Source organism: Mobula hypostoma, chromosome 2, assembly GCF_963921235.1.
Source record: "Mobula hypostoma chromosome 2, sMobHyp1.1, whole genome shotgun sequence".
Taxonomy (NCBI): Eukaryota; Metazoa; Chordata; class Chondrichthyes; order Myliobatiformes; family Myliobatidae; genus Mobula; species Mobula hypostoma.
In genome coordinates this window covers 168,965,731-168,987,590 of record NC_086098.1, presented here as the reverse complement: position 1 = coordinate 168,987,590, position 21,860 = coordinate 168,965,731, and the positions used below count along the sequence as shown (strand labels likewise).

General features: G+C 44.9%; 1 protein-coding gene across 1 annotated transcript in view; it reads left to right on the top strand.

Annotated features, from left to right (window-relative positions):
- Nucleotides 1-21,442, top strand: part of fam83c (family with sequence similarity 83 member C) — a 56,671-nt gene extending 35,229 nt beyond the window's left edge. The window contains exon 4 of the mRNA XM_063074035.1: nucleotides 17,468-21,442. Coding sequence (XP_062930105.1) covers nucleotides 17,468-18,251 — 784 coding nt within the window. The 3' untranslated portion in view covers nucleotides 18,252-21,442. The remainder of the gene's footprint in view (nucleotides 1-17,467) is intronic.
- Nucleotides 21,443-21,860: the final 418 nt, after the last annotated feature.

Sequence of the window (21,860 nt, the reverse complement as noted above, 5' to 3'; positions counted from 1 at the left end):
GAAATGCACACAGTACTCCAGGTATGGCCTCACCAGTACCCTGTATAGTTGCAACATAACCTCCCTGCTCCTGAATTCAATCCCTCGACCAATGAAGGGCAACATTCTGTTTGCCTTCTTAATAACCTGTTGTACCTGTAAGCCAACTTTTTGCGATTCATGCACAAGCACTCCCAAGTCCCTCTGCACAACAGCATGCTGCAGTCTTTCACCATTTAAATAATAATCTGCTCTTCTATTATTCCTTCCAAAGTGGATGATCTCACATTTACCAACGTTGTACTCCATCTGCCAGACCTTGGCCCACTAACTTAACCTATCTATATCCCTCTGCAGACTCTCCACATTCTCTGTACAATTTGCTTTGCCACTCAGTTGAGAGTCATCAGCAAATTTTGCTACACTACACTCAGTTCCCTCTTCCAAATCATCAATGTAAATGGTAAACAGCTGCGGGCCCAGCACCGACCCCTGCAGCACCCCACTCACCACTGACTGCCAACCGGAGAAACACCCATTTATACCAACTCTCTGCATTCTATCGGTTAAGCAACCCATTATCCATGCTAATACACTTCCTCCGACTCCATGCATCCTTATCTTATTTATAAGTCTCTTGTGCAGCACTTTATCGAATGCCTTCTGGAAATCCAAGTATACGACATCCACCTGTTCTCCTCTATCCACTGCACTCATTATGTCCTCAAAGAACTCCAGTAAGTTTGTCAAACAGGACCTGTCCTTTCTGAATCCATGCTGCGTCTGTCTAATGGAACCACTCCTTTCTAAATGTTTCACCATTCCTTCCTTAATGACAGCTTCAAGCATTTTCCCGACTACAGATGTTAAGCTAACTGGCCTATAGTTGCCTGTCTTTTGCCTACATCCCTTTTAAAAAATTGGTGTGACATTTGCTGTCTTCCAATCCACCGGGACCTGCCCAGAGTCTAGAGAGTTTTGATAAATGATTACCAATGCGGCTACTATAACCTCCGCCAATTCCTTCAGCACCCTGAGATGCATCCTATCAGGACCAGGGGACTTATCTACCTTCAGGCCCTCTAGTTTGCTCATTGCTATCTCTTTAGTGACAGTGATTTTATCGAGGTCCTCACCTCCCATTTTGTCCATAACGTCCTTCTTTGGCATATTAGACATATCCTCTACCGTGAAGACCGACACAAAATAGTTGTTCAATGCCTCAGCCATTTCCTTATCACCCAATATCAATTTCCCCTTCTCGTCTTCCAACGGACCTACGATGACTTTAGCTGCCCTCTTCCGCTTTATATATTTATGAAAACTTTTGCTGTCTGTTTTTATATTTTGTGCTAATTTACTTTCATACTCTATCTTCCCTTTCCTTATTTCTTGTTTAGTTGTTCTCTGTTGCTTTTTAAAGTTCTCCCAATCCTCCAGTCTCCCACTACTCTTTGCGACTTTGTACACATGAGCTTGTAATTTGATACTATCTTTTATTTCCTTAGTTATCCAAGGCTGGCTCTCCAAACACTTACTGTCCTTAATTTTGACTGGAATATACTTTTGTTGAGCACTGTGAAAAATCTCTTTGAAAGTATTCCACAATTCCTCAACTGTCCTACCAAGGATGAGCAACTGTGCTCCCAATCCACATTAGCCAACTCCTCCCTCATCCTGTTGTAGTCTCCCTTGTTCAAACATAATACACTAGTTTTAGATCTAATTATTTCATCCTCCATCTGAATGCACAATTCAATCATACTACGATAATTCTTTCCAAGAGGATACCTGACTACAAGATTGTTAATCTTACCTGTCTCATTGCACAGGACTAGATCTAAGATAGTATTTTCCCACGTAGGTTCACTAACATGCTGCTCAAGAAAGCCATCACAGATGCATTCTATGAAGTCCTGCTCAAGACTTCCTTGACCAACCTGATTCACCCAATCTATGTGGAAGTTGAAATCCCCCACGACCACTGTTCTTACAAGCCTCAGTTATTTCTCGGTTAATCGCCTCTGCCACTGCAATATTTTTATTAGCTGGCCTATAGACAACTCCCACAGTGATTTTTTCCCTTTATTATTCTTAATCTCTACCCAGATGGACTCAACATTCTGCTCCGTAGATCTTATATCATCTCTCACAATCGCCCTGATCTCATCCCTAATCAAGAATGCCACCCCACCTCCTCTGCCTTCCTGTCTATCTTTCCGTATTACCTGATACCCTTGGATATTTAATTCCCAGTCATCTCCACCTTGCAACCCAGTTTCTGTAATGGCCACTAAATCATACGCCTTGGTACTGATCTGTGCCACAAATCCACTAACCTTGTTTCTAATACTGCGGGCATTTAGATAAAGTGCCCTTATACTTATTGTCCTTTTAGAATCTTGTGACCGATGCGATTTTTGCTTTTTACTTTTCTGCACTCTACTCTTACTTTTTTCTTCACTAGCTCTAGCTTTGGTCTCTGCATCACTTCCCTCTTCTTTTCTGTGTGGGTTCCCATCCCCCTGCCATATTAGTTTAAAACCTCCCTAACAGCACTATCAAACTATCTCCCTAGGACATTGATCCCGGCCCTGCCCAGATGTAAACCATCTGGACTACATCTCCCCCAGAAGTGGTTCCAATGCCCCAAGAATCTGAAACCCTCCCTCCTGCACCACCGCTCAAGCTACATATTCAGTCTAGCTTTCCTGCTATTCCAACTCTGGCTAGCACGTGGCACTGGTAATAATCCTGAAATGACTACCGTTGAGGTTCTACTCTTTAATTTATCTCCTAGCTCCCTAAATTCAGCTTGTAGAACCTCATCCCACTTTCTTTCTATATTGTTAGTACCTACATGCATCACAACAGCTGGCTACTCACCCTCCCCTTTCAGAATGACCCGCAGCCTCTCCGAGACAACTCTGACCCTTGCACCCGGGAGGCAACACACCATACGGGAGTCCCACTTGCGGCCACAGAAGCTCCTCTCTACTCCCCTTACCATGGAATCCCCTACCACAACAGCTCTGCCACTCTGTAGCAGTTTTGTTTGATCAGTCAGGGTTGTTAGCCCTAGGCTGAACCTCCGAACCTGGAGGACTGGTAGATCACTCATAGTCTGCCCTCTACCCTTTGACCTGTTTAGGTGGCCCTACCAGGAGCCAAAGCATAAATGCCTGACTCCAGCCATCATGGCTCTCTGGGTCATTGAGGTATACAAACCTCCAAACCACAACGTGGTTGTGGTCCTCTTGGAGAGTCTGTGGAGAGTAGACCAGAGTTAATATTCCAGCTTCAGTAACAGGGGAGAAAAATACAGAATGGAAATGATTGCAAGGGTAATGGTGCAGACTAAGAGATTGTGATGGGGCAAGTAAAGAAGTAGTTTGAGTGTGAATGGTGTTAAAGTGGAACTCCTCAGTGAGCTGCTTCTGGATTAATTGTGGATTGAGAGAGGAATGCTATGATTTATAGAGTAATATAGCACAGATACAGGTTCTCTGGCCCAACCTGTGCATGACAACCACAGTGCCTGCAGTCAGCTCATTTCACTCCAAGCCCCACCCTTCCACGTACCTATCCGAGTGTTTCTTAAATACACCTACTGTACTTGCCTCAACCACTTCCTCTGCCAGCTTCTTTCATATACTCCCTATCCTCCCCATTAAAAAAGTTGCCCCTCAAGTTCCTTTCTGGTCTTTCTCCTCTCACCCTAGCTCTATGCCCCCTAGTTTTAGACTCTCCTGCGCTGGAGAAAAGATTGTTACCATCCACTTTATTTGTGTTCTGATGAAGTGGCTTTGCCTGAAATGTCGACTGTTTATTCCTCTCCATAGATGCTGCCTGGCCTGCTGAGTTCCTCCAGCATTTTGTGTGTGTTGCTCTGGATTTCCAGCATCTGCAGAATTTCTTGTGCTTACGGTTTGCTGATCTCATTCATTTCAAAGACTGAAGACCAGCCTGGCCAATCTCTCCTTATAACTTAGGCCCTCTAGTCCTGGCAACGTCCCCATAAATTTTTTCTGATTTCTCTCCTGTTCATAGGTGGCAGGGTGGATAGAGTTGACTCCATCATTGTACTGTGTCTGTTGGGCACACCCATCCTCTTCAAGAATGTTGAGAGTTCAAAGTAAATTATTAAACTTCGAAGTAAATTTATCAAAGTACATATGTGTCACCATGTACAGCCCTGAGATTTATTTTCTTGTGGGCATGCACACTAAATCCAAGAAATACAAGAGAATCTCACCCAACAGGACAGACAAACAACCAAAGTGCAAAACCAACAAACTGCAAATCTGAAAGAGGAAAAAAACATATTAATAATAAATAAGCAATAAATACTGACAACATGAAATGAAGAGTCATTGAAAGTGAGGCCATTGGTTGTGGGGACTGTTCCGTGACGGAGTGAGTGAAGTTGAGTGGTTATCCCCTCTGGTTCAAGAATCTGATGGTTGAGGGGGTAATAGTCATTCCTGAACCTGGTGATGTGAGTCCTGAGGTTCCCGTACCTCCTTCCTGATGGCAGCAGTGAGAAGAGAGCTTGACCTGAGTAGTGGAGAGCCTTTGATGATAGAAGCTGCTTTCCTACGGTAGCACTTCATGTAGATGTGCTCAATGGTGGGGAAGGATTTACCCGTGATGGACTGGGCTATATACACTACCTTATGAGGTATCTATGATCCAGGGCATTGGTGTTTCCATAACAGGTGGTGATGCAACCAGTCAATAAACTCTCCACCACACATTTACAGGTGTTTTTTAGATAAAATTTTGGATATGCTGAATCTTAGCAAACTTCTAAGGAAGTAGAGACACTGCTATGCTTCCTTCATCATTGCACTTACGTGCTGGGCCAAGGGAAGATCCTCTGAAATGATCACAATGAGCAATTTAAAGTTGCTGACTCTCTCCACCTCTGATCCTCAGTGAGGACTGGCTCATGGATTTCCGGTTTCCTCCTCCTGATCTCAATAATCAGCTCTTTGATCTTGCTGACACTCAGCCAGATTTTCAGTCTCCCTCCTATATGCTGATTCATCACCACCTTTGATTCGGCCTACAACAGTGGTATTGTCAGTGAACTTAAATATGGCACTAGAGCTGTGCTTAGCCTCACAGTCATAAATAGAAAGTGAGTAGAGCAGTGGGCTATGCACACAGCCTTGTGGTGTACATATGCTGATGGAGACCGTGGAAGAGAGGTTGCTGCCAATGCAAACTGACTGGCGTCTGCAAGTGCAGAAGTTGGAGATCCAGTTGCACATGGAAGTATTGAGGCCAATGTCTTGAAACTTATTGGTTAGTTCTGAAGGGATGATGGTATTGAATGCTGAGCAGTAGTTGATAAAGAGCACCCTGATGAATGCACCTTTGCTGTCCAGATGCTCCAGGGTTGAAGAGCCATTGAGACGGTATCTGCAGTGGACGTGTTGCTCCAGTAGGCAAATTGGAGTGCATCCAAGTTGCTTCTCAGGCAGGAGGTGACATGTTTCATAGCAGTCATAGAGCCATAGGAAAGTACAGTTCAGAAGCATGTCCTTCGGCCCATCTAGTCTGTGCTGAAACCATTTAAACTGCCTAACTCCGATCAACCTGCACTGGGGCCATAGCCCTCCATACCCCTACCGTCCATTAACTTATCTAATCTTCACTTAAACATTGAAATTGAGCTTGCATGCACCACTTGTGCTGGTATCACATTCCACACTCTCACAACCCTCTGAGTGAAGAAGTTTCCCCTCATATTCCCCTTAAACCTTTCACCTCTAACCCATGACCTTTTGGTGTAGTCACCTAACCTCAGTGGAAAAAGCCTGCTTGCTTTAACTCTATCTATAACCCTCATAATTTTGTATGCCTCAATCAAATCTCCTCTCAGTCTTCTAGGTTGTAAGGAATAGAGTCATAACCTATTCAATCTTTCCTTATAACTCAGGTCCTCTGGACCCTGCGATATCCTTGTAAGTTTTCTCTGTACTCTTTCAAACTTATTTACATCTTTCCTGTAGGGAGATGACCAAAACTGCGCACAGTACTCCAAATTAGGCCTCACCAATGTCTTATACAACTTCAACATAACAGCCCATCTCCTGTACTCAATACTTTGAGTTATATAGGACAATGTGCCAGTGAGGCAGGTTACCATGTTCTCCTCAGGCACGGGTATAAGTGAAGCAGGTGGGTAACTCAGACTGCTGAAGCAAGGAGTTAGAGGTGTCAGTGAGCACTCCAGCCAGTTGACCAGCACAGGACTTCAGTGCTCAGGTGCCAGACTCCTTTCAGTTCAGGCCTGTTCTGAAACTGGCTTAGAGACAGTTTTATATCAACTGGGAGAGCAGGTTTCTCAGCTTTCTTTCTGAATTGGTTTATCGTCATCACCTATCAACTTTGTTTTGCACGCCATGCATTCGGATCATTTCATTACAACAGTGCTTTGAGGAAAAGCAATAACACGATACAGAATAAATCGTTACATTGCCAGAGGAAGTGAGGTGCAGGCAGACGATAAGGTCTGGATGAGGAAGACTTTCAAGATTCAGATTTGTTTCATGTCATTTCCAGTCCACAAGTGTAAAGGAGAACAAAATCATTGTTCCTCTGGGTCCGATACAGTACAAAAATACACAATAAGATAAAGAACACACTAATAATAAAAAGCATAATGAATATAAATATAAACAATATTGTGCAAAAGTCTAAGGCACATAAATATGGCCAGGGTGCCTGAGACTTTTACACAGTACTGAAGTGATTTTATGTATTGCACTGTATTGCTGCCGCAAAACAAGAACAGATTTCATAGCATACCTGATTCTGATATGGTGCTCTATTGTGGACTGAGAGTGGGAAGGGGGCAGAGAGAGGGGAATCATGGCTGGGAGAAGGGAGGGGATAGGGGAGGGAGCAGGGAGCACCAGAGAGACATTCTGAAATGATCAATAAACTAATTGTTTGGAATCAAATGACCTTGCCTGGTGTCTCAGGGCTGTGTGAGTCTGAACCCACGCTACACCCTTGCCTTATCACTCCTCTGCCATCTGTCCCACACCACTCCAGCGACACTCCACCCTTGCCATTCTTAACATTCTTTGCTCCTGTCAGGTTTACAAACTCGCTCTCCGCTCCACGTTGACAAATACAGTACTGTGCAGAAGTCTTGGGCACCCTAGTTATATAAATGTGCCTAAGACTTTTGCACAGGACCATAAGGTACCTTACATACATAAATGGATTTTATGTCCATGAAGTGACGCTAGGCTCAGGAGTGTCTGTACATAAGGTGACGGAAAAGAAATGATAAATTTGTGGTGGTTGGGAGTGTGGAGGGGTGGGAGAGTGAGTGGAGGGGTTGATTCGCCTTACAACTTGGGTAAGGAAACTGTTTTTGAGTCTGGTGGATTGACGTGGATGTGATGTAGCCTCCTCTCTGATGGGAATGGGACAAACAGCCCATGAGCAGGGTTATTTTTACCTAATGAGGTCCATTCCAAAATCTTATAGCAGTGGGATAGAATCTGTCCTTGGGCCTGAAGGGTTGAGTTTTCATGCCTTTCTATCTCTTCCTGATGGTAGGTGGGGAGAAGAGATGTGAGGGGTCTTTGATTAGGTTGGCTTCTTTCCTGAGGCAGTGAGAGGTGGAGGGGTGGTTGCTTTCTGTAATGTGCTGAGCTGTGTCCACAACTCTGCAGAGTCTTGGGGTCATGGGAGAGCAGCTTCTGCCCCTTCTCCTGATGGTAGTAGCAAGAAGAGAGCATGGCCTGGATGGTGGAGGTCTTTGATAATGGATGCTGCTTTCTTGTGGCTGAGCTCCTTGTAGATGTGCTCAGTGGTGTGGAGGGCTTTTCCTGTGACGGACTGGGCTGTGTCCACCACACTCTGTAGACTTTTCTGTAGAGGAACTGGTGAGCTTTCTTGGGTCTTGCATCTACATGGTTGGACCAGGCCATGCTGTTGGTTACATTCATACCTAGGAACTTAAAGCTCTCAGACATTACCAAGACTAAGGCAGGTGATTTTTGGTTGAATGAAACAACGTGAATGGAGTTCATAAAATGGCAGCACACAAGACGTCCGATGCAGGTTCAGGAGCAATGAACAATCTGTTAGAGGATCCTCAGCAGCATCTGTTGAGGGAGAGGAACTGTCAACATAGTACAGCACAGAAAGAGGTCCTGGTCCCCAATGTTGTGCCAAGCTGATTAAATCAGTAATCAAATGGCAAACTAAAGCAATCCTTTCTGCCTGCACAATATCGATATTCTTCCGTTTTCCTCACATCCATGTCCATATCTAAACTTCACTTAAAAATGCCTAATGTACTTGCCTTTACCACTACCCTAGGCAGTGAATTCCAGGCACCCACCACTCTCTGTACAAAAAAATTACCTCTCCTTTGAAATTACCCCCTCTCACCTTAAATGCATGCCCTCTGGTATTAGACATTCCAACCCTGGGAGAAAGATACCATCCGTCTACTCTATCTATCCCTGTCATAATCTTATAAACCTCTATCATATCTCCCGTCAGCCTTCGCCACTCCACAGAAAACAACGCAAGTTTGTCCATCACATACCCTCTAATCCAGGCAGCATTCTGGTAAGCCTCTTCTGCACCCTCTCCAAAACCTCGACATTCTTCCTATAGTGGGATGACCAGAACTGTACACAATACTCCAGATGCTTCGGGTTGAAACCCTGAGCAGGACTGAGATAGGAGGCTTGGGGTCCAGAGAAAATCATGTTAAGATAAGATAAGATAAATAATACTTTATTTATCTCGAAGGAAATTATTCTTACAAGGTTGTTCAGTCAGAAATATATACTTTAAAATACAAAATGTAAGCATTGTGGTACGGGAAAAATACAAAATGTGCATTAAAAAGTAATAGTGCAAAATACTGATGTGCAGTGAAACCACATACATATATACTTAAGGAGGAGGAGTTGTAGAGTCTTATAGCCATGGAGAAGGGATCTCCTGTGGCATTCAGTGGTGCATCTCGGTGTACAGAGCCTCTGCATTTTTAGTCTAGTCCAGTTTCTTGTCTAGGTGAGTTCCCAGGTATTTGTAGTCCCGGATGACTTCCACATTGATGGAGATGGGAATGCAGGGTGTTTTCACCTTCCTGAAGTCCACCACCCACTCCCTTGTCTTAGTGATGATGAGCTGCGGGTGATTCAGCCCACCACTCGACAAAGTTGTCCACCTCTCTTCTGTACTCAGCCTCTTGGCCCCAGCTGATACAACCCACAACTGCCGAATCGTCGGAAAACTTCTGCAGGTGGCAGGACTCTGAGATGTTTCTGAAGTCCGAGGTGTAGATGGTGAACAGGATGGGGGACAGGACAGTCCCCTGAGGTGCCTCTGTGCTGCTAATTACTATATCTGATACACAGCTCTGCAATCTCACATACTGTGGCCGTCTGAACAGGTAGTCTGTAATCCAGGACACCAGTGGAGCGTCCACCTGCATCCCCGTGAACTCACTCCCTGGTAAAGCAGGTCGTATGGTGTTAAAAGCTCTGGAGAAATCAAAGAACATGATTCTCACAGTGCTGCCTGGCTCATTCAAATGGTGTCAGCCCATTGAAGCAGGAAGATAATGACGGGTCCAGTGATTTTCGATGGTCAGGACCAGTCTTTCTAATGATTTCAAACATGTGAGGTCAGTGCCACTGGTCTGTAGTCACTGGTCGTGGTGGGACATGTCTTCTTGGGTACTGGAATGAGGCAGAATGTTTTCCACAGCACGGGGACCCTCTCCAGGCTGAGGCTGAGGCTCAGATTAAAGATGTATCGAAAGACTGCACCCAGCTCAGTAGCACACACCTTGAGTGCCCTTAGGCAGATGCCATCTAATCCACAACCTGGCCTGGGTGAAGTCCGCTGAGCTCTCCCCTTACCTGCTCAGCAGTGACAGGCCGTGTGTCTGTGGTCGTTGGCTCTCCGGTGTCCTGGGAGAGAGACGGGAGAGACAGAGGGTGAGGGGAGAGAGGGGAGGAGCTGGGGGGGGGGCAGACGGGTTGTAGAGGGATAAACAGAAGCCTCCTCATCAAACCTGTTGAAAAACCTGGGGGGGGGGGTGTTATGAGATGGAGATTGAGGGATTAGTGGACTGAGGAGGGATGAAGATTGAGGTAGGGGAGGGGTGGATTGAGAGGTAGGGGCAGGTAGGAGATAGATGGAGGTAAACAAAAAAAAGCTTGGAGTGAGGTGGGGAAGGCACTTACTGCTGCCCCTGAAAAGTAACAACTTGTCCCACCCCAGACAATCTTACTTCTTCCCTCTTCCATCGGGCAGAGCACACAAGAGCTTGGAGTCACAGAGCACTCACCATCATCATCGTGATGTGCACGTTGTATGACATAGGAAATCATGGACCCATCACCATGACTGTTCTTGGCAAACTTTTCTACAGAAGTGGTTTGCCATTGTCTTCCTCTGGGCAGTGTCTTTACAAGACGGGTGACCCCAGCCATTATCAATACTCCCCAGAGATTGTCTGCCTTGTGTCAGTGGTCAAATAACCAGGACTTGTGATATGCACCAGCTGCTCATATGACCATCCACCACCTGCTCCCATGGGTTCACGTGACCCTGATCAGCGGGCTAAGCAGGTGCTACACCTTGCCCAAGGGTGACCTGCAGGCTAGCGGAGGGAAGGAGCAAGTTACACCTCCTTTGGTAGAGATGTACCTCCACCCCACCAGCCAACTCTGTACCTGTGGCAATGAAGGAACAGAAAGGACTATTGAGGAACAAACTGAGAGGAGAGGCTGTCTACTAGATGGGTCAGAGCCGTCTCTATTTCCTGAGGAGACTAAGGTCCTTTAACATCTGCCAGACAATGCTGAGGATGTTCTACGATCTGTGGTGGCCAGTGCTATCGTGTTTGCTGTTGTGTGCTGGGGCAACAGGCTGAGGGTGGCAGACACCAACAGAATCAACAAACTCATTCGTAAGGCCAGTGATGTTGTGGGGATGGAACTGGACTCTCTCACGGTGGTGTCTGAAAAGAGGATGCTGTCTAAGTTGCATGCCATCTTGGTCAATGTCTCCCATCCACTACGTAATGGACTGGGTGGGCACAGGAGTACATTCAGCCAGAGACTCATTCCACCGAGATGCAACGCTGAGCATCATAGGAAGTCATTCCTGCCTGTGGCCATCAAACTTTACAACTCCTCCCTTGGAGGGTCAGACACCCTGAGCCAATAGGCTGGTCCTGGACTTATTTCCTGGCATAATTTACATATTACTATTTAATTATTTATGGTTTTATATTGCTATATTTATACTCTATTCTTGGTTGGTGCAACTGTAACGAAACCCAATTTCCCTCAGGATCAATAAAGTAAGACTATGACTACGACTATGACTAATAATGGGAGCGATTAGGAGGGAACTGATTGGCATACAGCACCAACTCAGAGGGGAGAAAGAAGGAGGAACCCGTATGAGAGGCAGAACATGTCCTTGCTACATTTCAGTTTCTTTACTGGAAGGAGTCGCTGTCCCGAGCACTGCGCTCATCTTCGGTTAGTGTTCAGTGTCCTGTAGATGCAGTGATACATGCTCGCTTTCCTGCCTACTCCCATCACACACCTTAATCAAAGTTCAAAGTAATTTCTTTTAATCAAAGTACATATATGTTGCCATATACATTCCTGGCAAACTGATTAAATCTAAGAATCGTAATGCAATCAATGAAAGACCTCACCCAACAGGGCGGACAAACAACCCATGTGCAAAAGACAACAAACTGTGCAAATACAAAATTCAAAAAATAATCAATATGGAGAACATGAGATGCAAGGTCCTTGAAAGTGAGTTAATTGGTTATGGGAACATTTCAGTGATGGGGCAAGTGAAGTCAAGTAAAGTCATCCCCTTTGGTTCAAGAGCCTGATGGTTGTGGGGTAATAACTGTTCCTGAACTTGTAGTGTGAGTCCTGAGGCTCTTGTACCTTCTTCCTGATGGCAGTAATGAGAAAACAGCTTGGCCTGATGATGGGGGTCCTTGTTGATGGATGCTACTTTCCTGTAGATATGTTCAATGGGGAGGGCTTTACTCATGTTCAAGGGAATTAGTGTTTACATGCCAGGCTGTGATGCAGCCAGTCAATATACTCTCCACTATACATCTATAGAAGTTCGTCAAAATTTTAGATGTCGTACCAAACCTTAACAACCTTCTAAGGAAGTAGAGGCCTGCCATGCTTTCTTTGTAATTGCATTTACAAGCTGGGCCCAGGACAGATTCTCTGAAATGATGACACCAAGGAAATTAAGGCTGCTGACTCTCTCCACCTCCAATCCCTCCGATGCACATTGGGTGTTGGTCTTTATTTTAATGGATTCTTTCGAGTTTCTTCTTTTGTGGCTGCCTTAAGCAGATGAATCTCAAGGCTGTACGATTTATACATGCTTTGATAATAAATGTACTTCGAACTTTGGTGAGGTCTGGTTCATAGACCTCCAGTTTCCTCCTCCCAAAGTCAATCATCAGCTCCTTGGACTTGCTGACATTGAGTAAGAGGGTGTTGCTGCCCCTCTCCATCGATGAGGATCCTTCCAAGCCTTCAAATACATCCATATCTTTAAGAAACAGACAGCAAAAGACTTGCACATGACGTAGAGGTTAGCATGTCACTATTACAGCTGGGAGCATCAACCTTCAGAGTTCAATTCTGACACCGTCTGTACGATCTCCCCGTGACCACCTGGGTTTCCTCCAGGTGCTCCAGTTTTCTCCCACAGTGGAAAAATGTACTGGTTGGTCATTGCAAATTGTCCTGTGATTAGGCTGGGGTTAGATTGGTGAATTGCTGAGCAGCACAGCTTGTTGGCCCAGAAGAGCTTGTTCTGTGGTGTAACTCTAAATAAAATAAAATTAAACTAAATCCTAAACATTAAAAAAGGTGCTAGAATACCCAATAGTACACTATATTTCACCTCCATAGATGCTGCCCGACCTGTTGAGTTCCTCCAGCATTTTTTGTGTTGCTCTCGATTTCCAGCATCTGCAGAATCTCCTGTGTTTAAAAAATATCCAAAAAATCTTCTAGTGGCAAACAGTGAAGTGTTTTTCAAAATTCTGGAGGAACTCAGGAGGTCAGACAGCATCGAAGGAGAGGAGTTGATGTTTTGGCCGAGACCCTTCATCAGGACTGGAAAGAAAGCGGGAAGATGCCAGAATAAGAAGGTGGGGGAGGGATATGGGAGGAGAAGGAGCACAAATTGAAAGGTGACAGGTGAAACCTGTGAGGGGAAAGGTGGGTGGGTGGGGCAAGGGGGGAATGAAGTGAGAAGCTGGGAGGTGATAGGTGGAAAAGATGAAGGGCTGAATAAGAAGGAATATGATAGGAGACGAGAGTGAACCATGGGAGAAAAGGAAGGACAACTGTGGGAGACGATAGGCAGGTGAGGAGAAGAGAAGAGGTGAGAGGATGCCAGAATGGGGAATGGAAGAAGACAGAAGTGGGGGCGGGGTGTGGAAAGAAATTACGGGAAGTTAGAGAAATCAATGTTCATGCTGTCAGATTGGAGGCTACCCAGTCTGAATGTGAGGGTATAATTGATTGGTTGATCTTTAATTTTATTTAAGTTAATTGCTCTTGCATCATTACGGAAACATCAAAGGAGAGCCACTTCAACCCCAGATCCCCATGCCAACTCTCTGAAAAGAAGTCCAATTAGTTCCACTTGACCTTAGCTCCAAAATATTCAAATCTCTTTTCGAACGTTGCGACTGATTCTGCTTCTAAGCAATATATTCTTGATCACAGCAAATCACTGCAATCAGAAGTTAAACAAAAATGTCCTCCTGTGCTTTTCCCAAACACTTTGGCCCTCCTGGGAAGATGGCAGCTGGAATTTAACTCAGACAAGTGTGAGGTGTTGTGCTTTAGGAGGTGAAACCAGGGTAGGACTGAGGAGTGCCCCAGAACAAAGAGATCTGGGAATACAGATCCACAATTCTTTTAAAGAGGTATCACAGGTAAATGAGGGTTCTAACGACAGCTTTTGGCACATTGGCCTCATACATCAAATCATTGAGAACAAGAGTTGGGATGTTATGCTGAAATTGTTTAATTCATTGGTAAGGGTGAATTTGGAGTTGTATGTAGTTCTGATGAACTACCTACAGGAAAGACGTCAATAAGATTGAAAGAGTACAGAGAAATTTTTCAAGGATGTTGCTGGAACTTGAGGGCTTGAGTTATAGGGAAAGATTGAATAGGTTAGGACTTTGTTTGCTGCAGTGTAGGAGAATGAGGGGAGATTTAGCAGAGGTATACAAAATAATGAGGGATATTGAGAGAGTAAATGCAAGCAGGCCTTTTCCCCTGAGGTTGGATGAGACTAGAACTAGAGGTCATGGGTTAAGGGTGAAAGGTGAAATATTTAAAGGGAACCTGAGAAGGAACTTCTTCACTCAGAGGGTGGTGAGAGTGTGGAACGAGCTGCCAGCGCAAGTGGTGGATGTGGGTTTGACTCCAACATTTCAGTAAGACAAGTTGGGATAAGTATATGGAGGGCTAGGTGTAGGTGTAGGTGCAGGTTGGTGGGACTATGTAGACTAACAGTTTGGCATAGACTAGACAGGCCAAAAGGCCTACTTCTGTGCTGTAGTGCCCTATGACTCAAGCCCCATCTGCACCTCCCGCCCAGGTTATATCTAATCGATCTGCAGTTCCAATAAAAATTGATGTTGGCAATCAAGCACAGAAGATAAGAAAAGCAGTGTGGTGATAAGGACTGGAGGGATAGTGAGTGTCTGTCAGTTAAGGATATGCAGATCAAGAACGTTAATTAATGTGATTGGAACTATCTGTCCAGGAGTTTGTGCTGACTCGTGGCTGTGTCTTTATGTATATTTAAAGCAGAGTTTGATAGATTCTTGTTTGGGCAGGGCGTGAAGGAATATGGGAGAAGACAGGAGATTGGAGCTGAGAGGGAAATGGATCAGCCATGATGAAATGGGCCAAATGGCCTAATCCTGTTCCTATATCTTCTGGTCTTATGGATGATGTTTCTTCTTCTTCTTCTGAAGCCCGTCACCCCTACTGGGGCATAGGCTGCCGACAGCAGCTCACCAGAGTTCTCTGTCCTGGCCCGATAGGAGGTTGATCGACCCAGTGGCTTTCATTCACCACACAACTTCACACGCCTTCTAGGTGAAGATCCTTCTTGGAGCTCTAGTTGGCATTTCTGGCCCCATGCCCAGCCCTCCTCCTTTTACATCCGGGCTTGGGACCGTGCATGGCGGAGTTACTGGATGGAATCATCTGGGGAGAGATTTCAGCTGCTTGCCACTTATACATCAGGCTCATGTCTGTATTTACAAGAAATGGATGGGTCATTCAAAATAAGTCATGCTGCAACTATACAGGGTACTGGTGAGGCCGCACCTGGAGTACTGTGTGTGGTTCTAGTCTCCATACTTGAGGAAGGATATACTGGCTTTGGAGGCAGTGCAGAGGAGGTTCACCAGGTTGATTCCAGGGATGAAGGGGTTAACCTATGAGGAGAGATTGAATCACCTGGGACTATACTCTCTGGAGTTCAGAATGAGAGGGGATCTTATAGAAAATACAAATTTTGAAAGGGATAGATAAGATAGAAGTAGGAAAGTTGTTTCCATTGGTAGCTGAGATTAGAACTGGGGGACATTGCCTCAAGATTCAGGGGAGAAGATTTAGGACGGAGATGAGGAGAAACTGTTTTACCCAGAGAGTGGTGAATCTGTGGAATTCTCTGCCCAGGGAAGCAGTTGAAGCTTCCTCACTAAATATATTTAAGAAACAGTTAGATAGGTTTTTACATAGTAAGGGAATTAAAGATTATGGGAAAAAGGCAGGTAGATGGAGCTGAGTTTACGGACAGATCAGCCATGATCTTATTGAATGGTGGGGCAGGCTCGGTGGGTCAGATGGCCGACTCCTGCTCCTATTTCTTATGTTCTTATGACTCATAGAGCGTGACCGCACAGATACAGATTTTTGGCCTACCAGTCCATGCTAATAACAGTGCCCACCAGCTAGTCCTGCCTTCCTGCCTTCAGCCCACATCCCTCCAAGTGCCTCTTAAATGAACACACACAAAATGCTGGAGGAACGCAGCAGGTCAGGCAGCACCTATGGAGGAAAGTAAACAGTCAACATCTCAGGCTGTGACTCTTCATCAGGACCTCGGCCTGAAAAGTCGACTGTTTACTCTTTTCCATAGGTGCTACCTGGCCTGCTGCGTTCCTCCAGCATTTTGTGTGTGCTGCTCTGGATTCCCTGCATCTGCAGATTTTCTTGTGTTTGTGCCTCTTAAATGATATTATTGTACCTGTCTCAGCCATTTCCTCAGGCAGCTTGTTCCATATACTCACCACCTTCTGTGTTAAAACAATATAAGGTCTCTTATAAATTGTTCCCCTCTCACCCTCAGTCTATGTCCCTGGAAGCTAGCCTCCCCTCTGTAGACTCTATCCACCCTTCTTACTGCCTCAGTAAAGCAGGCAGCCCTGGCTTTTCTCTCCACTCCCGTTGGGCAGTAGATACAGAGGCCTGGAATCAAGGACAGCTTCTAACCAACTGTTGTCAAACTAATGAATGGCTGCTAGTACGGTAAGATGGACTCTTGACCTCAGAATCGACCTCTTCATGTCCTTGCACCTTGCCAACCTGCACTGCACTTTCTCCTGAACTGTAGCATCTCATTCTGCATTCTGTTATTGTTTTCCCTTCTACTGTCTCGATGCGCTGTGATGAAATGATCTGCTGTATATAGAGGGCATGCAAAGCTAAACGTTTCACTGTATGCACTCAGTCTCCACTTTAGGAGTGGAATTCTGGTGTGGTCTTCTGCTGCTGTAGCCCATCCACTTTAAGCTTTAATGTGTTGTGTGCTCAGAGGTCCTCTCCTGCACACCACTGTTGTAACACGTGGTTATTCGAGGAGTTACTGTCAGATTGAACCAGCCTGGCCATTCTCCCCTGACCTTTCTCATTAGTAAGGCATTTTCACCCACAGAACTGCCGCTCACTGGATGTTTTTTACTTTTCACACCATTCTCTGTAAACTCCAGAGACTGCTGTGAGTGAAAATCCCAGGAGATCAGCACCCTGATATTCAAACCACCCTGTCAGGCAACAACAATCATTCCATGATCAAAGTCACATTTCTTTCTCATTCTGATGTTTAGTCAGAGCAACAGCTGAACCTCAACGGTATCTGATTGTTTTATGCATTGAGTTGGCTGGTTAGGTATTTGAATCAATGAGCAGGTGTACAGGTGTACCTAATAAAGTGGCCACTGAGTGTATGTATATATAGTGAACTGAGTTACTAATTTAAATAGTGTGGAGCGACCACAGAGCTGGTTACCCATCTGTTACCATATGTGCAGGTCTGACGAGAAAATCCAGAATATCTGAAGATGTAGTTATGCAAGGAAACTGACTCTCTGTGTTCTCTCTTGCAGTTTTACCTGGCTGTCAGGACAGGTGCACTCCAACTTTGTCATGTTACTGACGGGAGAGCTAACCCAAGAATTCGATGAGGAATTTCGGAGCCTTTATGCTATGTCAAAACCAATCGATCGATTCTCCTCCTCTGCAGACGATGACCTTTCTTGTTACACGTCCAAGCTGAGGATTGCCGCGAACCACCATTTTGCGAAGGAAAGGCTGTCAGACGTGGTCCACTCCAACCCGTCAAGCAGCTTATCTGGGAGCAGTCCTCTCAGTAGCACCCAGGCAGCCACACCTGCGGCTCTGGTGCTGAGGGAACGCAAGCGCACCAGCCCGTGCACTTCCAACAACTGGAAATTCAGAGAGAGTGAGAGACTGGGCAATGGCTGGACTCCTGACACACTGACCAGGGCAAGTCCACTGGGCCCCAAACCAAACCACATACCAGGTTTCCCCTTTGTACTCAATGCCCACCTTGCAGACCCAGCATTTGGGAACACACTGCAAGATCCTGGAGTCCCATCCAGAAACAAAATATCAAAAGATGATTCGGAGGACGAAAGCACCATCTCTCTGCCATCACCTCCCATTATACTCAATCGTGGGGAATTACTCTATCAAACAGAGGAGGATGAAGGCTGCAAAGGTTTGTATGACCCTCCGAAGGAGTTTATGAGAACAGGAGCGCGAATGACCCTCGGGCATAGTAAGCTAGAAATGATGAAGGAATACAATGATAAGATGAGGGCCAGGAACACTTTCAGCCGCTTTCAGTTGGTGAAGCACGACTCCTGAGGGTGGCTTTGTCGAACTGGCAGTGAGTCTGCGGAGTATGGCATGGTCGGCGGGCAATCCAATCATCAAAGTCACCGTGAAGAGCCATTTCTGACATGGAGCCGCTGCCCGGAGTCTGCCAGGATTCTGCCTCACGGCAGAGTGGGGTCCCTCTGTGCTGAAATGCCTCAGAGCCCCGTGTGAAGATCTGAGATGCATGTGTTGGACCTTGGGTGGGAGGGTGCCAAGAGAGACTCCAAAACGCAGTGTACTGAGAACTACTTTTGAGAGCTAGATTAGTGATTGTTCAGTGGCAGGTGAGGACAAAAGCATCTTACACTTGCTGTTTGCTGACAGAGATGAAGAATTACTGTTCATTTTTATTTCCTCCCCTAAGTCTGCTTTGCAGTGTCAGCCATGGCTGAGCAAAATTTACACATTTTGTAGACATCCTAGCCGAGAAAGACACTCAGTTGCCACTTTATTAGATACCTCTTGTACCGAATGTGTGGTTATTTGACTTACTGTGTCCTTCCTGGCAGCTTGAACCAGTCTGGCCATTCTTCCCTGACCTCTCTCATTAACAAGTTACTTTCACCCACAGAACTGCTGCTCACTGGATGTTTTTTGTTTTTCACGCCGTTCTCTGGAGACCGCTGTACATGAAAATACCAGGAGATCGGTACTGTCTGAGATATTCAAGCCAACAATTATTCTACGGTCAAAGTCACTTAGATGACATTTCTTCCCCATTCTGATGATTGCTGTAAACAGCAACTGAACCTCTTGACCATGTTTGCACGCTTTTATACATGGTATTATTGCCACGTGATTGGCTGATTAGAGATTTTGCATCAATGATCAGGTGTACAGGTAACATAGAAAAGCTACAGCACAATACAGACCTTGCAGCCCGCAAAGCTGTGCCGAACATGTCCTTACCTTAGAACTACCTAGGTTTACCCATAGCCCTCTATTTTTCTAAGCTCCATGTATCCATCCAGGAGTCTCTTAAAAGACCCTATCGTTTCCGCCTCCACCATCGCTGGCAGCCCATTCCACGCACTCACCACTCTCTGCGTAAAAAACTTACCCCTGACATCTCCTCTGTACCTACTTCCAAGCACCTTAAAACTGTGTCCTCTCATGTTAGCCATTTCAGCCCTAGGAAAAAGCCTCTGACTATCCACATGATCAATGCCTCTCATCATCTTATCCACCTCATTAGATCACCTCTCAGCCTCCATCACTCCAAGGAGAAAAGGTCAAATACACTCAACCTATTCTGATAAGGCATGCTCCCCCAATCCAGGCAACATCCTTGCAAATTAGGTGTACTAATAAAGTGGCCACTGTGTGTACATTTTGTTGGAATACACACAAAATGCTAGGGGAACTCAGCAGGTCAGGCAGCATCTACTGAGGAGAATAGTCAACGTTTCAGGACAAGATTCTTCATCAGGGCTGGAAAGGAGAGGGGAAGAAGGCAAAATAAGAAGGTGGGGGGAGGGGAGGAGCATAAACTGGCAAATTCTCTTTGTCAAACATTCGGTTGGACTGTGTACTGGCCTCACTTAAATAGGAAATATTGTGTTCCATTAAGAGATCTCAAACGTTCAAACAAAATGCAAAATTACTTACCATATTAAACCAGGCTAATATTATCAGAAATATTTTATAAGTTATTCTTGGGAAGTGGGAGATGGCTCAGTACCTATTGTAGAGAGAGTTATTATACGTATATTGTGTAGAAGACGATGAGAGGCACAGAGAGAGAGAGGATAACCAGAGACTGTTTCCCACGGTGGAAATGGCTAATATGAGGCAGCATACTATTAAGGTGATTGGAGGAAAGTATCAGGGGATGTCAGATGAAAGGTCTTTATGCTAGAGGGTGGTGGGTGCATGAAACGCCCTGCCAGGGGTAGTGGCAGAGGCAGATACATTAGGGACATTTATCAGACTCTTACAAAGGCACATGGATGATAGAAAAATGGAGGGCTATGTGGGAAGGAAGGGTTAGATGGATCTTAGAGAAGGACAAAGGATAGGCACAAAGGGTGTGTACTGTGCTGTACTGTTCTGTGATGTTTTTTGGGAGCTTTATATTTGCATACTGGTTACTCTAAACACTGGTAAAGTTTGACTGAGGAAATGAAATGTGCATATAGAAATACCATGTCTTGTATTTCTAACTTTTATCAGCCTAATCCTGTATATAGTGTCAAATCTGTAATTTTACAGCAGATCTAGTTGACGTTAAAATCTTCCACAGTTCACAAACATGATATAATTCTGTTCTGAATTTCAAGCTGTAATCCAATATTCTTTTGCACACTAGTTCTTTGTCACTCTTGTAGTTTTTTTTTAACTCTATCGCATTTCTTTATTTTTTTAAATGCAAACAGGAAAATGAATCTCAAGGTAACATATACGTACCTTGATAATAAATTTGAACTTTGAATTTTGAATGAAGTCAAGGTCACTGCTATGTGTACAAGTATGTTAGCAGAGACTATATTGACTGGCTGCATCACAGCCTGGTAGGGAAACACCAATGAGCTTGAACAGAAAATCCTACAAAAAGTAGTGGATACGGCCCAGTCCATCACAGGTAAAACCCTTCCCACCATTGAGCACATCTACATGATATGCTGTTGCAGGAAAGCAGCATCCATCATCAGGGACCCCCAACGCCCAGGACATGCTCTCTTCTCACTGCTGTCATCAGGAGGAAGATACAGGAGCTTCAGGACTGACACAACCAGGGTCAAGAACAGTTATTACTCCTCAACCATCAGGCCCTTGAACCGAAAGAGGTAACTTCACTCAACTTCACTTGGCCCGTCATTGAAATGTTCCCACAGCCAATGAAATCACCTTCAAGGACTCTTCATCTCATGCTCTCTATACTTATTGCTTATTTATTTATTAATTATTATTATTTCTTCTTTTTGTATTTGCTCAGTTTTTGTCTTCTGCACTCTGGTGGAATGCACTAATTCGGTGGTCTTTCATTGATTCTGTTATGGTTATTATTCCATAGATTTATGAGTGTACCCACAAGAAAATCAATCGCGGGGCTCTATATGGTGACAAATATGTAATTCAATAATAAAATTTTCTTTGAACTTTGAGGTACAGGGAGAACAAAATACTTGCCTGCAGCAGCATCACAGGCATGTAGACACAGACAACACTCAGAACATAAATTATACGAGACTGAAGTGAGGGGGGGAGGGGGTGGAAGCAAAAAACACGATGAGAGAAAAAAAGAAGATAATAAATTTACTTTGAACTTTAAAAGGCAGCCTGACCGGAGGCAAAACTTCCTCTGAAAGTAGAAACTGTGAGCTTTTTCTGCGACGGAACCTCCAACTGAGATTAAATCTTAACTTGTGATCAGAAATGAATTGGCATTTTTAAGTAAAACTTGTCAAAAGAACGAGGCAAAATATTTTAATTTTTTTCTTAGAGATACAGCACGGTTACAGGCCCTTCTGCCCAAAGATCCAGCGTGTCACCCAATTGCACCTATGGTTTGGTGCAGACTAGATGGGCTGAAGGACAAACACAAGGAAATCTGCAGATGCTGGAATTTCAAGCAACACACATCAAAGTTGCTGGTGA